The sequence below is a fragment of the Aplysia californica genome, unplaced genomic scaffold (genome assembly GCF_000002075.1).
Source record: "Aplysia californica isolate F4 #8 unplaced genomic scaffold, AplCal3.0 scaffold00045, whole genome shotgun sequence".
Classification (NCBI taxonomy): domain Eukaryota; kingdom Metazoa; phylum Mollusca; class Gastropoda; order Aplysiida; family Aplysiidae; genus Aplysia; species Aplysia californica.
This window is the reverse complement of record NW_004797315.1, coordinates 1588852-1606735: the sequence shown is the minus strand read 5'-3', so window position 1 is coordinate 1606735 and position 17884 is coordinate 1588852. Positions and strand designations below refer to the sequence as shown.

General features: G+C 36.9%; 1 protein-coding gene across 1 annotated transcript in view; it reads left to right on the top strand.

Annotated features, from left to right (window-relative positions):
• LOC101856322 (protocadherin Fat 4) overlaps window positions 1–13090 on the top strand; it is a 59626-nt gene extending 46536 nt beyond the window's left edge. Inside the window, exons 33-42 of the mRNA XM_013079240.2 lie at window positions 2313–2450; window positions 3865–4000; window positions 4431–4697; window positions 5401–5714; window positions 6683–6771; window positions 8179–8265; window positions 8642–8777; window positions 9213–9346; window positions 10773–10804; window positions 12320–13090. Coding sequence (XP_012934694.1) covers window positions 2313–2450; window positions 3865–4000; window positions 4431–4697; window positions 5401–5714; window positions 6683–6771; window positions 8179–8265; window positions 8642–8777; window positions 9213–9346; window positions 10773–10804; window positions 12320–12336 — 1350 coding nt within the window. The 3' untranslated portion in view covers window positions 12337–13090. The remainder of the gene's footprint in view (window positions 1–2312; window positions 2451–3864; window positions 4001–4430; window positions 4698–5400; window positions 5715–6682; window positions 6772–8178; window positions 8266–8641; window positions 8778–9212; window positions 9347–10772; window positions 10805–12319) is intronic.
• Window positions 13091–17884: the final 4794 nt, after the last annotated feature.

Genomic DNA, 17884 nt, shown 5'->3' with positions numbered 1-17884 from the left:
ATGCCGTTGCTGGTCGCCACCGTGCAGCGCCCTGTTTATTTTGTTGAAGCAATGTGTGAGGCATCATGGTGAAATCAAGCCCTTGTCAAAATAGTGAAATCAGAGAAATCGGCATTTTCGGCTTGTTTGGGCGTTTTTTTCGAATTTTTGTTTTTTGGCTCAACACCTTGTATGTCCGTTCAAAAACACTTTAATTTGTGGATTTTATGCAAAAACGTTGATTAAAGGCCCAAATAATGTAAATTTGCCGTTTCTAAGGACTCTTAAACTATGGAAGTCACCAAACTTTGGCGGCCATTTTCTCATTAATTTTACTTTTGAAATCAGGTGACCCCATGTCCTTCAATCGCAACTATTTCGACTTCTATTCAAGATAAATGGATATTTTTTAATTGAAAGCAAGGCAACTAAATTACTTTTAAGATGATACCAACAACTGATGCCCAAAAATTGAAGAGCGCCTGATTCCACCGCGTCATGACACATATGTCTGAGCATTAATTGGAAATGATTTTAAATTACAAGGCAACTTGGAAGTGAGTGTGCCGTTGATATTTTTAAAGATATGGTAACATTTTGGGGTTTTTATTTTGTTGATTGTTGGTTTCTGTTTTTGGAGGAGGAAGATGGGTTGGGGTTGAAAGTGAGCAGGCTAGTGAATGTGTGGTGAATTTTTTATTTTTTTTTTATCAATGTTCAGTTTAGAATTTTAAAATCCTGTTTTTTAAATGCGAGGCATCGTTGTGATATCAGGCGCTTGTCAAAATAATGAAATCGAAAAAACTGACATTTTCCTTCCCGTTTGGTAATTTTTATTGATTTTATTTTGTTTGGCTCATCACCTTTTACATCTATTTAAAAACGTATTTCTGTCTAGATTTTACTAAAAAGCGTTGATTAAAGGCACACAAAATGTAAATTTTCATTTTCCAAGGACTCGCAAGTTATGGAAGTTACAAACTTTTGTGTCCATTTCCCCGATATTTTACATATGAAATCAGGTGACTCCCACCTTCTTCAATCAGAAATATCTCGACTTCTGTTCAAGATACATGTGTATTTTTTTTTCAGCGAATGCATGACAAATGAACGAGATTTAAGAAAATACCAATAACTCCAAATATAGGAAATTGACGCTCGCCTGATCCCACTGCGTTGTGACACAAGTTGGGTGATTTTAAGCGCAAGGGGGCTATCCCGAAAAATGCTGTGTTTAGAAAATCGAAGGTTAAAGTTTTTGCCCCTTGTTCAGTTTCTTTAAAAGACAAGGAGAGTTTTCTCTATAACCAAATTAATATACACACCAATGAAACCAAACTGCTCCTATAGATAGGGCAATGCCCACTGTTGGTGTAGGTCAAGATTTTTGGATAACCCGCCATGCGGGTTAGCCCGCTTGTCCTTAAAAGCGACCAATTATATTTGACACTCTTGTAGATCAGTCTGAAATTAGGAGGGGTTAGATTTATTAGTAATAATGTGGCTGTGATTGTCGGTATATTGCTTTTGACCCTGAAACCATAGCGTGTCTCTTATGGTGTCCCTACTTTAATGAACAGCATCTTTTGGGTCCATTTTTGTATTACACTCAACACTAAACTTGATACAAAGTTTTGTATGTTGTATGTTGTAAAAGGAAGAAACTCAATTTTTTTCTGTTGATAGCTGCCTTCTAGAAATTAAAAAAATGAAAATGAGCCATGATATGTATTATTTATTCCTTCTGTTGCTTCTATAAGGGCAGTCCTGTATGGAGTCAGTAATTTGTTCATCGAGTGTTTGTACTTGCAGATTTTGTTTCTTTTGGGAAAGTTTGTTTATGCTCAAAGCACACTGTTATTTATCCTTGTGCTGGATGTAAATTTTCATTTTCCAAGGACTTGCAAGTTATGGAAGTTACAAACTTTTGTGTCCATTTCCCCGATATTTTACATATGAAATCAGGTGACTCCCACCTTCTTCAATCAGAAATATCTCGACATCTGTTCAAGATACATGTGTATTTTTTTTCATCGAATGCATGACAAATGAACGAGATTTAAGAAAATACCAATAACTCCAAATGTAGAAAATTGACGCTCGCCTGATCCCACTGCGTTATGACACAAGTTGGGTGATTTTAAACGCAAGCGGGCTATCCCGAAAAATGCTGTGTTTAGAAATTCGAAGGTAAGGTTAAAGTTTTTGCCCCTTGTTCAGTTTCTTTAAAAGACAAGACATTTGTTTATGTGCATGAATTTTTTTTTACCCGAGTTTGTGTTTGCTCATGCTTAATTTGCTGAGATTTCTTGTTTTGATTGATGTTTCTCCAGCTACTTGTGTACGCTCAAGACACAAGTAGCCCGCTCCAAATTAGGACTGGCCGCACTGTGATACTTGAGCTCACTGACAAGAATGACAACGACGCTACCTTCAGTAATCCAAATGGCTATCCAGCATGTGGCAGTGGGGTACGTTCATTGGAGAAAAACCTTTTGGAAGTCATTCCTGGACGTTTTAAGGATTTTTTTCTCCTCAAATTTAGAGCCGTTAGCACCTTTTGAGTATTAAGAGATTCTCATGTTTTGTTCCCCGTTTGCCAGTCACTCTCTCTCTCTCTTTCTCTTTTTCTCTCTTTCTCTCTCTCTTTCTTCTGGCGCTGTGGTCAGCGATGCCGATAGCACGCAGGAACTCAACACTTGCTCGGGGGTCCTTGAAAAGTGCTGAAAGTGGGTCACAAAATGTCCCAGCAGACGAGTTCTGGCACGATAGTTGGCGGTCATCTCAGGAACACATGTTTGCCAGTGGATCGTCAAATTGAAATTAAAAGTAAAAGTTCCATGTTTTGTTATAATTTGTAATTCATTGTGAAATATTTTGTGTGTTCTACTGCATGTGAGGTCTTTTTTACATTTTATCAGAAGAATGATGTCAGTCCAGAGATAGTTCTATTTGTCTTCCACAGAGATAGTTCTATTTGTCTTCCATGGTTTTTATTTGTGTACTGAGAGATGGCTGACTTTTTCCGCCAGTCTAGTTGAATAGTTATCAGGGTTCAAGACTAAAATTTGGGTGCTTTTTCTTATACTTGGTGTTTTCTTGACTGGTGTTTGGGTACTGTTGCTTTCGATAGTGTTGAGATTTTATTTACTATGGGTTGCCAAGATAATAGTTCAAAATGACTTTTGTCATTGGGTTTAAATTCAGTTAATCATCAGAGACTGATAAGCTCTCTAAAAAGGCTTCCTCTGCAAAAGTAATGATTTATCTACTTGATGTTAATGAGGATTTTATGTTCTAAAATTCTCAAAATTGTGTACGAAATGCATCACTCCCTCAAAATATTACTATATGCTCAATAATATAAGTGTTTTCACTGGTGCAATTAAGGATTTTTTTCTTAAGTTTCTTGTAAAGTTAGGAAGCAAATGTTTGATAGAAATAAGTTTCTCTGTTCAAGTTCATGGGTTAACTTGCTGTCATCCTTTCACTTTTAATTCATTCAGACAGTGCTTGACAAAACCTGCAGTTTTCACAACACTGCAGCAGCTAAATCTGACTAGCAGTGTTTACAATTTTCTTCAAAACAGAAGAAGACAAATACTATTGGAATGTAGTCATGTCATACATCAAATCCAAGTTAATTGCATTCAGAAGCTGGAAAATAGAGGAATTATGAACGAATGACTTCTGTTTGTTGAATTAATGGTGAGGAAGAAATAATTAAAGAGACAAGGAGAAAAACAGTGAGCGATGACACTGTTCTTCCCTTTTAGTTCTAACGCTGAGAGTGTTGATTCATGTTAAAAGAGTTACATTTTTAAAACTTTTTCATCTCTTGCGTTTAACTATGCTATTCGGTTGGGTATTTTTGTTTGTTTCTAGCTGAGTCAACCTGTGATAGTGACGGTGGAAGAAAATGAGCCTGTGAATACAACCATCAGAAGACTTTCAGGATGCGACCCAGACGGTCCTGGGAACAATGCTGTTACTTATGAGCTCTATTCGGACAATGAATATTGTGAGTTCTTTGTTCTTTCATATCTTTTTGTTTCACCATTACATGGGTACTGAGCCAGGCAAGGAAGGATGTGTTGCAGACTTTTGTTTTGATGAGTCTTATGCTTGCTATGCTGATACCAGACTCGATTGTGCCTCTGAATAAATGCCCCAAATAAAAGAGGTGTGACTATTGAGCTCCATTGAGATTAAATGTGAATCCTAAAGTCCCTGCTGTATTTAACTCAAAGTCTCCGCAGCAGCACATGTTTTTATGAAAGAAATGAACAACCTACAGAGATAGTCAGTTTCCACATAGTGACATAGGATCTTTAAGATTAATTTTATTGTGGCCCTTCCAGAACTGATGTAAGTTGTGATAAAATATGAGGAATGTGGCCAGAAATAATTTTGTCCTGTTGAATTCAAACCATTGACTTCCTTCTCCACAGGCCGGAGAGGTAATGCGATGTCTGCCCTGAGTCTCAATCCCGATGGACGTTTGGTCACACGCCGCATTGTAGACTATGAGGAAAGCACAGAGTTCTACATGTGTGTCAGGATCAGGTCTGAGGTTCCAGCAAGTGTCAGCCGTAGAAAGAGGGCCTTTGACATGTCCGCAGTCCGACCTCTTCAGGATGATGTGGCCTACATCGAGGTGCGGGTCATCGATCAGAACGATAATGGACCCAAGTTCCCATCACCTACAGCTATTGCTGGTAATTTTTGCCATCTTCCTTTTAGAGATCATTATATCAAAGAAAAAAAATTGTATGAACTTGATGGCTGTCACAGTAAAGACATTTATTCTTCACATACAAGATTTCTATGTTGACCATTTGAAAGTATGGAAAAGTTGACACTTCCTGTGAATGATCTCTCATTCATGTTTTGTGTGTGCTGTTCATTGATGTTTCTATAATTTGTATGTTGGTCATTAGTATGTTTGTTATCTGTTGAAGCACTGCTGATTTTGAATCAAACCAAGATGTGGAAGTTTGGAGTTCAATTAATGTAAAGCGGCTTTTGCCAGTTGTTCCTGAAAATTGCTTGCTAGCCAAGTTTCGTTTTATGGGACCAAGTGCCGTGCCTTTGGAATGATCCTTCTTTAGATCAATTAGCTTTGACACAAAGAAAAGAAAACTTGTTGTAGAGGAAGAACAGTTATGAACTGGTGATGGAAAGAGGTCAAGGACACTGATAAGACCTATGCTGAATGTCTCAAAGGTCACCACTTGTGTATTTACATTTCTTGCTGATATAAACATACTTTATATAGGAATCATTTCCATCCACATCCATTTTAAATATACTTTTTTTCATTAAAGAAGTATCTGTTTCTCTTGACTTTGAAGCAAAGTCTTTGAATATGAAGCCATAGATTTGTTACCTCATTTACACTTGGTTTCCTATACTTTACAGCTATTCAAGCTACTGGAAATACCTATGCAACAGTCGATGGTCCCTCTGGAAGAGTTCATACTTTTGATGCCAGGGATGCAGATGGAAAAGGCAACAACGCTATTAACTACCAAATCCTGAGGTCTGTATTTTTTGCCCAAGGCGAAAGCGGTTCTGTTGGTCTCAGCGCCTTTAAAGTGGATGGTGATGGCTACAACACAGGCATCTTCACAGTTCTCAGCTCATATAAAGCTTTCTCCGGAGGTGTGTTCGTCCTGGAGGTGCGGGCGCAAGATGCCCAGAACAGCGATCTGTTTGATAAGCAGATAATCTCAGTAAGTGCTGGACTTCACTCTTTCTTTACCATGTAAGATGTGGGCTATAGACTTTAAAAATTTTGTTCATCAGTATAATCAGATTGATGGGGTCAGATTGATTAATGGTGGCACCAGTGCACCCTTTAACAAGTTGACCTTTGCTTTGCTTCATTAAATTTGACCCAGGAGTCCTATCAGGGCCTATCGCATTTCATGTGCAAAAGTGGAGAAGACTTCTAAAAGGCTGTTTTCCTTAGACGTATCAGATTTGTGATAAAGAAAAATACAAACATTTTTTAATTTTGGAGAAATTGATCAAAGCTTGCCAGATTGATAGCTTTTGCCCATCCGTAAAGGAAAATCTGGCTAATCAAATGTATCAAGTGGAGATGTGACAAAACCTTATTGCAGTGTGCACTGGGTATTATGTAGTATGTCTTTTAATCATGTTATGAGAGATGTAAGTTTTCTGGGGACAATGTCACAGTGTAGGCCGTAGATAAGATCTTGGAAAATAACATTATTTGGAACTTTGTCTTTACGTATTGGATAATCAAGGGAATATTTGTGTGTGGAGGAGATAGGTAAAATAAAAAGAGGAGATTTTAAATCCCTTTGTGTTTGTCTTCTTGTCTTTTGAATAATTGGTTCAAGTCTTTTTCCAGTGTGCACTCTCTTATTGCATTATCCTGAAATCTAAAATTACCTCAGATATGTGACCAACACCTCTGGTTATACTCTTCTTTGATGCGGATGATGTGACTATGATTCCCTCTTTTGGAGGTTCTGGTACACAATGTAACTCTATTGGTTAGCTGGGACAATTTATCTTTCAATCAGCCCAGGTTGCCCCTGTCTGGCAGGTTTGGTGGAAGCAACCAGCCTCCTAAATGATCTAAATCGTTATGCACAGTGCTTTAAACATTTACAACCATTTCCACCGTAAGTTCTTAAAATTTTTCCCCCTTTCCTTCCATATTTTCCAGATCTACGTCTATGAACTTGGACAAGCTGTAAAGCTGGTTCTCAAGGTTCCAGCCAGTCAGGGCTATAGTTTGGGAGAACCTCTCATCAGGTGAGCTGAGATTGTGTGTGGGGTAGAGAGGTTGCTTTCTTTTTTTAAGTTTCAACTTTGTGTTATGTTTTCATTGAGAAAGGATAACTGCTATTATTTATTTTTTTTGTTAAGGAGAAAATTTTAGCCATTCTATATGATGTCTTTCAGTTTTTTTTATCAAGGTTTTTATTTTGATCAGTTTACTGTTTTTATTGTATTAGAATTTATTGCACTAGAGGTCAGCTTTCTAGAATTTGTGCAAAGACGATAAATATGTGTCTGATGAAGTGGAATGAAAATAGGAATCTTGCATGTTTATTGTCATGAATAGTATAAGAAAATAAATAAATTTTAAAAATGTTATTGATGGAGGAAGGGCAAATTGTTTTACTATGGCAAACATACCTCTAAACTCACTACTCATTTATCCACTGGAGGTCTCCCCCCCCCCCCCCCCCCCCCCAATGTATTTAATTTTGTATAAGAGGACATTTGGTTTTGATTAAGTAAGTTGTATTAAATGGTGTTCTTCATAATATGCTAGTAAGGGTCCTTGCAACTGGGAATGCAAAATTCACTCTGTACCGGTATAGAAAGTGTACAAAATACTTAAAAGTGAAATGTGTAGCAACATGACATAATTGGTCTCATGTTGCCTTTTGATGACATAACATTACTCTTATCAGATTTCAGATTTTTTTCAAGCCCTACAAGTGGGTGAAAACAGTATTAGTCTTCTAGAATTATAATCATCTGAAGTCGGGGAGACACACAGTCATACATAGTTTATAGAAAACCAAGCTTTTACCCGATATATCTAAACAAAACAACCCGATTGCCACAAACGACTCATTATGCTATGTTTCTACTCAAATAAAATTTGTTGAAATCAAATGAAGTAAAAGAAGGTCCCTTTTGCGCCCTCCCTCTCTCTGACCCACATTTTGTTAGCAAGCAGTTGAAATGTACGAATGAGAGAGAACAAACGGTTTCATTCTTTTAATGATTAATTGTATCTGCATTATGTATTTTTCTTTGTTTTCTTCTAATGTTTAGGATTTGAATTTGAACAAATCATTTTAAGAGCACATGCTACCGTTATCACAGATTACGAAAGTGTAATTGAAAGAGCAATTCAAAATTTTGAGCTCAGTACATAATTTGAACAGCGAGCCGACGATGTGTATCCGGTCTTCTATTGTTACTGGCATTTGATTATTGTGAATTAAAGGTCTGTATTACTATTTATGTACTGAGTTTTTGTTTTTTTTCTGTGGAGTCTGGCTCTGAAATGTTGCATTTATTAAAATGGATAGTGATGTTCATTGTTCTTTCCTTCACATGGAATATCTACAAGGAAAATCAAGTGTATTGTCTTGTGCTGATCGTCCAGAGCTTATTCTTTCATTGTGGTTTCTTTTTCAGTGGTCTGAGTGCTGTCTCACCAAGGTATACTTTGCAGTTCCTTAGTGTCTCGGAACACAGATCACAGTCTGGTTCAAACACTGCCAGGTATGTTGCCCGACTTCCTCTTGATCTTTTTCTCTCTTTTTTTTTTAGGGGGTGGGGAGGATTGGGGATGACAAGCTCTAATTTGTAAGGTTTCTGTTTAGCTAGCTTGTAAGTGATGGTTTCATTACCTTGAATGGCCTTTGAGCCTGTGTTCTGAGTTCAGGTGTTGCAGTAGAATTTTATGACTCTTTACTGTAGTCATCATCGATACTGATGGACACTCGAAGAAAGAGGACAAGTTCTTCATATTTTGTTTTCCTTTCGGTGAGTGACTGGCTCAGTGTTATCTTACGAGTTTTTGGCCATAATTTTTTCGTATTACAATTCAGTGTCTACGAGTCTCATCCGTACTGTTTTATTGTTGCTGTTGTTGCAGGACGGACGTTTGCTTCTTGGCCTCAGACGTTGACAGTAAGACCATCCTGAACATCCGCCAGGTTGTGGACCTGATGGAGCAGAAGGGTTTCAGTGATGTGCTGAAGAATGCCACGTACAAATACATTGACCGAGGGGTACGTTCTAAACCTAAGTCTTTGTGTGCTCCGATGAAAATTTGTTCATATTTTACCAGAGTCTGAATAACCATTGATACTTCACTCATACTGCTTATAATAATAATAATAATAATAATAATAATTATTATTATTATTATAATAATCATAGTCTTATAGTGAGAATCAAATCATTATCTTTTTTCATCAGGTTTTATTTTGGTGGGAGGGGGGGGGGGGGGGGGCGCTTGTGTTTAATTCATTTTCTAAGTATTATTTTACACCGCAGCGCTTACCACTGCTGAAATTACCTCTTCGTTGTAACTGATTTAAAAGAGGGAAATATAATTCAGTGATATGTTCGTTATTTTTCTTGTTAGGAAAACTATGTACTATTTTGATATAAAGAGTCTTCTTGTTCTCGTTTTATCACAATCACTCTTTTGTCTTGAACAGCAATGCTACCCGTCCAAGTCATCGGAAGATGAGCTGAAGTGGAGGGACCTGTGGTGGGTCTTGGTGGCCGTGGCCATCTTTATGTTTATCTGCTGTGTCATCCTCATCATTCTGGCCATCGTGCTGTACAAAAAGTAAGTAACTCTAAGGGATTTGTGTCTGTGTGTGTGTGTGTGTGTGTACGCGTGTGTATGTGTGTGCGTGTATGTGCGCGCATGTGTGTGCGTGCGTGCGTGTGGGTGCATGTGTGTTTGTGCACGCACGTGTGTGTGTATGCGTGGGTATGCGTGTGTGTTTGGGGGCTTGTTTGTTGTATTTGGGTGTGTGTATATGTGTATGTATGTGTATGTCGTGTATATTTATATATGTGCACAAGTATGTTTCTGTGTGTCTTTGAGCTTGTGTAACAATCACGCCTTAGCAAAGCCAAGGCCTTCTTAGAATATGTCCCAAAATCTGTGCACAGTGTACCAATCCTTTTAAAAGTTTGGATTTTTGCCAAATCAATTCTATTGACCCATGCAGTGCTTTGATTTCAACTCGGTAATTAGCTTTTGAAAGTATAAGGGAGTTATTGTTGGACTTCTAAAAAATCTTCTCTCATCTGAGGTGACTGGTCTGATTATTGGTGTGCACCAATTTAGTAGTTTGTTTTGGACGACCGGCAAATCAATCTGGGCATTGGTTGTAGGAAGAAAATAAGTTACCAAGAGTTCTTTCTTTCAGTTACATGTGTAACACCATCAGTATGTTAAAAACACTCTGGCAATTTCAAATTCAAGGTCTCAAGTAAAAATTATTCCTTTCTGAAAAGCTGATGTAATTTTGGTGGGTATAGATAATTGATAACAGTACTTTGGCACGCAAGGACATACAAATGAAAAAATAGGACAGTGTATATCAGTCAGTTGTTGTTGGGTTGAAGAAATTGCAGCTGACTGCTCTTGAGATCTAACAGGTGAGCACTAAAAGAGACGGAGTTTGAGAAGAAGAAGTAGGAAAAAGAAGAAGAATTTGATGAAATAGTAGACAAAAGAAGGTGGTGGTTGATAAATGAGAGGTTATTTCCTTGAACATGCTTGTTTATATTTTGCGGAAGGGAAATGTTAGAAAAATAATAATAATATATGAACTTTGAGGTGAAAGGTATTGGAGATTATAGCTAGAAAAGTAGCTTGAGGTAGACATTGCCAAATTAGTAAGTTGATATAAATACAACTAATATTTATTTTCATTGCAAGATTTACACACAAAAAAAGAAATGAAAAATAAAGTGGCAGCTTGTTCAAGAGCAATCTGTTAGAGTGATATATTTGCTACTTTTTAACCATTTTTTCATTCGTGTGTTGTTGTTTTTCTGTGTCAACCTTTACAATTTTTTTACCCTTTTTTTATTGTTTGATCTGTGGTAAATATTTTATATAGCGGGATGAAAGGCTATATCTATCTATTCTGTTTTCTTCTTTCAAAATCATACTTTGAAAAGGTTTGTAAAATCAACTGTTTCAATATTTTTATTATCTTTAACTTACATTGTGCTCTTTTTTCTCTGTGTTACAGCTACAAAAAATACATGAAAACCAAGAAGACATGTAAGTATTTTAAACATTCTCGCTTACGTGTTACAAAGCTTACTTTCATTTCTTTTTACCAGACAGAAGTTAATACTCCATCAGTGTTAATGGACATAAACAGTACTATTTAGGAACTGACTTTCATATCATCTCATTTTTATGGATGGGGTAGCAGGGTGGATTATGAATATTTGCTTCTGTATTTATTCACGTACAGGCCAATTTGTTGGTAAGATTGGGGGCAGACTCTGCCCCCTAAAACTGATGCTATATATTTGAAGTGACAGTATAATTTTACTATCCATCTTTTTTTATTTGTAGGTAATGTATAGCATTTTTCTTGTTCTTTTCAATTCAATGGAAAACTGGAAAAAGAAGAATTGAGAGCACTTTCAAATGCTCAGAATTGGTGATGTCATGAAAGAGATGAGAAGCTTGTAGAATAGTGCAAAGAACACAACTTGCTGTGATGAAACTTGTTTGAAGAGCCTGCTCAAGAAGATGATGTTAAACATGGAAGAGACCTGGGGCCAAAGTGAGAAACCAAGTAAACTACACACGTTTATGCTAGAATGCTTTAGGATTTTAATGACATCACGTAAGACGATACCAAGAGCAGATTATGGAAATGATCACATGCCTGTTGTGGAAAGAGTGAAACTCAAACTAAAAAAATGTATAGAAGAGCAAAAGACTACTAAAATTACAGCTAGACCTTTTGTATACTGATGAAAAAAATGCAGATAAAATAACCTTTAGAGGTCGAGGATGAGTTTGAGTTGCTTGAAAATCGGATAAATACAGAAGAAAAGTGGAAAAAAATGGAAGGAAATCTTCAAAAAGCAGCCGATGCACACATATCCATCACCTAATGGGAAAAATACAAAAAGTAGATAACTCCAGTAATACTTGGTACTTGAAAAGAAATATAGGGAAAGAGATTGATAGGTGAAAAAGAAATGCAATGAAGCCACAGACAGATGGATACATTTTCAATGTGAAGAAATAGAAAATAAAACGATCAAAAATAGCAAATTTATGCACCAAAAGGATTAAGTTGTGTTGGGAAAGAAATGTTGACTCAAAACAGGATGTTTAAAATTTAAAGGAGGAGAGGTCTTGATGGAAACCAGAGATGTATCAAAAAGTGGTAAATGGAAAAAAGAGCAGAGAAAGACAGGGAACAACATACACAGATGGCCTAATTAGCTGTACGGCAAACAGCACAATCAGAAGAACAATGGTCTAATCAGAAGGACTCGACTAACAGCAGGAAGGACTGTCAATTTCTGCTCCAAATTTGACACCTGAAGAAGAATAAGATTGCACTGATGGTGCAAGAGCGACAGGACGCGAGCTGTCTTTTGATGATGTTATTGCATTTTGACTTTCTTTTTCAATGAGTTTCTTTTTTGGTGATTCATATCAAAAGAATGAATGATATTGACTTTCAATTTACAATTAAAAAGAAATTCACTTGTGCTTTTAGATATGTATGTGCAGTTGTGGGTTTTTTTTTGCCTTTCATTTCAGATTTAGTTCAAGATTGAGACTACTTTAATTTCTACGTGAATGGGTGCTGTGGCTGTTGGCACTGCTGTGAACTTTCCAAGGGATGAAAACACTTTTCTGTCCACCTCCATCAAGACTTTTGTAGTAGACAAAGGATGGAAAAAATTAACTGATAATTTATGCAGCCTCTAATTGTGAAACATCAGTTTGTCGGCGAAACTTTTTTATCTTTTTGGGAACCAATGTTGGTCAATATTGTTTGCAGATGGGGACTTTTTGTTTGTTATCACTCTTAAAAGTGCAAAAAAAAAAATTCCTGGTGTAAATCGCAGTAAAAATAGATTTTGTGTGAATTGTGTTCTTACTGAGAGTGTTGTTAGACCTTTCTAATCAAGTTTGTGATAGTATAGGCTAATATAATTCTGACAATAATGTCACTTCAGGGGCCCAGACAAGTCATTGACATTTATTTTTAAAAACTTTTATCAGCAATGTCCTGTGTATAGACTATGACGGAAGAAAAGATTTCAGCATTGTCAACACTAGAAGCTGTTGGCGAAACAAACTTTAAAAGATGTCATACCGTATATCAAATGCTTGACATGGAACTTTTTGTCAAAATTAGTTAGCTCTAATCTACCTTTTGTGTCATGGCACTTTGTCAAAAGGAACCATTTTTTACCTTTTTTATATTGTCAAACAATTTGTCTTTATGTTTCCCACGAATATAAAAAAATATGTAAACAAATAATAGTTGAAAAGATAAACTATTGTTCCCTTTTTAAAAAAAAATATCAGGTATTCTTGGAAAAGAACAACCCAGAACATGTATATTAAGCAAAGATAAGCTGTTATTACTGATTGGAGTTTGTTACACAATTATAAAAGTTGTGGTCAAGTTCTCTACGCGAAACACTTTCCCCCCTTTTTTTTTAAAACTGCAAGTCTACAAGCATATATATGCAAATTATTATGTGATTGATTCAATGTGAATGGTTTGTAGCTAAGCATTTTGCTACCATGGTTACCGATTGTGATGAATGATTGGTAATCAATTTGCTCATCCCACCAGTCCTTTTATGTAGCTTGTGCGTGTGTGTGTGTGCATGTGTGTGTGTGTGTGTGTGTGTTTGTGTGTGTGTGTGTGTGATGTCTAAACGGAGAGAGAGATGAGGGAATGGTTTACATGTTGAATTGCTGCACCTTGTTTACGTTAAAAAATGTGTGTGACTTTTTTTCCTCTTGTGTGACAGATGACTGTACAATATGTGTCACGATACGGTAGAATCAGGCGCTCGTCAATTTTTGGCCATGTAGAGTAATTGGTATCACCTTAAAGCTTGTTCATTTGTCTTGCATTTGATGAAGGAAATGCCCATTTATCTTGAATACAAGTCGGGATATTTGCGATGGAAAGAGGAGGGGTCGCCTGGTTTCAGTTTTAAAATTAGAGAGAAAATAGGTGCCAAAGGTTGGTTATTACGTAGCCTGAGAATCTGTGGAAAACGACAATTTACATTTTTTGTGCCTTTAATAAACGATTTTTCCGTAAAATCTACACAGAAATGGGTTCTTAAATGGACATAATTAAAAGGTGTTGAGCCAAAAAAACAAAATTTCGATAAAAACTGCCAAACCAGCAAAAAATGCCAGTATCTTTAATTTCATTATTTTGACGAGCGCCTGATTTCATCATGATGCTTCAAATATTTAGTGCTCTCTCCTCACAGTGATAGAAACATTCCACCTCACAGTGATAGAAACATTCCACCTCACAGTGATAGAAACCTTCCACCTCAAATTGTTGCTGTTCCTCTTTTCTGTACTCCATTGTCTATGTTATGGCCTTGATGTCTAGTTAGCAAGGCACTTGCACTCTCAAGCATAAGGTAACAGGTTCAAATTCTGTCAAGGGTCCGACATTGAGTTCTTGGGAATGGCACTCAACACAAATATTTCTCACTTCACCCAGGTAGGAGTGGGTACCCAGCTATAGATGCTGAAACATCTTGTGATTTGTTAGTGTTTTTGTGCATGTAATCTGCAGCTTGCGCTGTATGCTTCCAGGGAAGCCGAGAATGTTCCTGAGTTGTGTTCTAGGGTCTGCTGGGGGTAATAATAGTTGTAAAATGCATTGAGCATGCTGCAGAGCGTGGACATGCACTATATGAATACCACTATTATTATTTATTATCCTGTTTCTCCTCCTTTGTAGTTTTGTTTCTTGTCGATGTATAAGGCTTGAGTGCATTTGGAAGAGATCTTTCCTCATGGCTGTGTGTTTCCTCAGTGTTTATAATATTGACTAACGGTACAGATTCAGGTGTGGGTGTTCTATTAGAAGGTCTTAGGAGGCCCACCATCTGAGTACGTTACAAAGTTTTGTGGAGTGAAATCAAATTTACTTATCATGTTCTAAGTCAATATTGAATCCAGTAAATTTCCGACATTTTTTCTTCTTCATAGTTCTAGAGTGAGAGAAGTAAATTGCCTCGTCTTTTTGTTTTTCAAGGCTTACCAAATTTATCTAGATCTAACATGCCTACCATCTACATCTATAAAGGAATGTTGTTGTGACAGTTGTTCGATATTCCTAAATTTGAGTTGGTGCCTGATGGTAGTGACAATGAATATCTGTTCAGACTATTTTATTATAGTTTGGATGGTGAACTTATCTAAGTCAGTCTTATATGAAACAGATAAAGAAATCTAGCAAGTCGGCCCTGTTTTTTATGCTGTTGTTGTCATTTCTGAAATTCAAACTAACATTCCTGTTTCTGAACAAAGGATCTGTTTTCTTTCAGCGCAAGTTATGGAAGAGATCTTCTTTAAATTAGTACGATCTAAGCTTACTTGATTATAAAAAAATCAACTAAGCTCAGAACAGTAGAAAGTGCAGTATAGTCTACTGTAAAGTTCTTGAGATACTTCACTTTGTGGAACTAATGGCCTACGTTGTAATTAATAATCCATAATATTATATGAGTCATGACATGGTATTTTCAGGCTCTCGTCAGTACTTTGGCACGAGGAGTGAATCATTGGTATCATTTTAAAGCTTGTTAATTAGTCTTGCTTGTGATGAAAAAAACACAACTCATCTATCATGGTTAGAAGTCAAGATTTTTTGTGATTGAAGGAGGTGGCGTCACCTTTGACAGAGGTAACATAACGAAGAATATGACTGCAAAATGTGCTGCTTCCAAAGCTTGAACATCTTTGGAAACAGCAAATTTCCTTTTTTTTTTCTTCCTCAGTAAAATCCATACTGTAATGTGTTTTTAAATAGACTTAAAAGTAAAAAGTGTGGGGGCAAAGATTTGTTTTTAAATAGTAAAAATTGCTTAATGGTTAGGAAAATGCCAGTTTCTTTGCTTTCATCAGTTTGACGAGAGCCTGATTTCACCACGATGACACACATATACAAATAATTATGTATAAGATGTGATTCTTTCCTATTGCTACTTATTGCCCAAAGCGATTTGCCTTATGTACCCTGTGTATAGACTTGAAAAATCATTAAAGATATTTTGTATTAACCATTGTTTTGAAATTTTTATGTATTTATTTGTGTTGCCAACATTTACTTCATATCATCTTTGCGATTCTGATTTCTTATCATCCGTTGCCTGATGAAATCGTGAATTCAGGAGAGGGAAAACACTGATTTCCGTCATTATTTAGCGTTCAAGACATTAAAACTAAATGGATCAATCTAGTCAATTACCTTTTAGAAATAATACTGTCGTAAACTTTTTTACCTTAGATGGTAATTTTTTAAAGAAAAAGTGTGGGATTCACGATTTTCATATAATATTCGAATCTCGCCTGATGCGGTCATGATTTCATCAGAGGCTTTATGAAACGCGGTGTTGTATTCTCGGTTATTAGGCAGCGTGTTTACTGTTGTTAGAGGCCCTAGTATGTTGAAAAGACCAGTTTAAAACTGAGTATGAAATTACAGACTGAGTGAAACAGAAAGCCATTCATTATTTTACCACTATAAACATCTTTCATTCTTACACAACTGGGATATTGTATGTAATTTATGAAGAAATCATACTCCTTCTTTTGCGTGCTCTCTCTCTTTCTTTCCTTCTTTCTCCAATTATGTGTAAGTGTATGTCCTTTTTTATTGGGCTTTGGGAGGGGGGGGGGGTGAGAGCTTGATTTGTATGTGTATCAAACTTCTATACCCCGAGAATGACTGAATGGTCATCTTTCATTATCTTAATTTTTTTTGTCTCTCAGATCCTGAAAGTTACCCTTTTCGATTCTTAAAGGAGAATGATAGAGTGTTGTGGAATTGTTTGTTAAGTTTTCCTTGACTCTGGACTTAAGAAGACTAGCTCTTCACTCTTCGTTAGAATTCAGTTTGCAAAGAATTCCTCGTTATGTATATCAGTGGCTTCATATTGCATTAACAGTTTGGTCTTCTTTTTGTCTACCCGACCTGACAGTTTTGTGAACTGAAATTTTGACAAAATCATGGAAGAAAATCAGTGGCGGTGGGTGACCCAAAATTTGGGTGGGGCTTGGGTTGCTTCCAGTTTTTTACCACCAAATAGCAAGCAATAAGAATTAAACAATGATGATTTTTTACTCACAGTGAACCACGGCAGTTTGAGAACCATTCAAACGAGAAGAGTTGCCTTTGTTTTCAATCTCTGTGTTCTTAGTTAAATTCTTGTTGATGGTGGGGACGAAACCGATTCACCTCCAAATTTCCTGTAATTAGTTTTCGTGTGATGAAAAAGTTATAAGGGTTAAATCTCAGCTGCACAAACACAAACATGCACACACAGCACTTCAAACATAATACTTCTATGAGCTGGATTGGATTGGGCCGTGTAGTCGAGAAAGTTGAACGCACCCAACAAAGAACCAATGAGCGCATAGGTATCTGTGTCAGTAGGGGAAAGTGTGTCGTAAACTTTCACCCCATTGCCAGGGCTAGGAGAGCGTGAGCCCTCGGTACAGGGTTATTTTTTCCCAGTCTTCTACCTTTTTACAAGAAGAGTTTCATTAAGGACGGACTGTGGGAAAAGGGCTCATCTTTGCTGAGCCCTAAAGATATTTGATTGGCTGCTGGGTTACTCTAGTTGTAAGCGGGGACAACAGTGATTGGATAAGCGAGCAAGCCGCCAGGTTGATCACTCTGTGTTCATTGCGTGCGGTCATAACGGTTTCAACTGCTTATTTCATTATGGAGAAACTTTCATTTACTTTGGGATAGAGTTGGGGGTGGTGGTTGGGGAGGGGGTAGGGGCTCAAGCCCGTGAGCCCTTCACTACCCACCGCAACTGAAGAAAATGCGATCCACAAATTTCACGTTTTAGGGTCTTCGTTGATATTTTTACTTTTATCCGCCGCTTATACCCTTTTAAGTGTCGCGGGTTCGTTGATATAATTATAAAAATTGCAGTTCTGAAAATGGCAACATAATCTAGTGGGCTGTATATTTGTGTGTTTTATTTACATCCGCCGCTCAATGACACCGTGCATACTATCTACTTGGATATGAGTGTGGCCTCTAATAAGATTTTGTATTCAATTTCGGTGCTTGCTTCAGTGGAAAAGGCACTC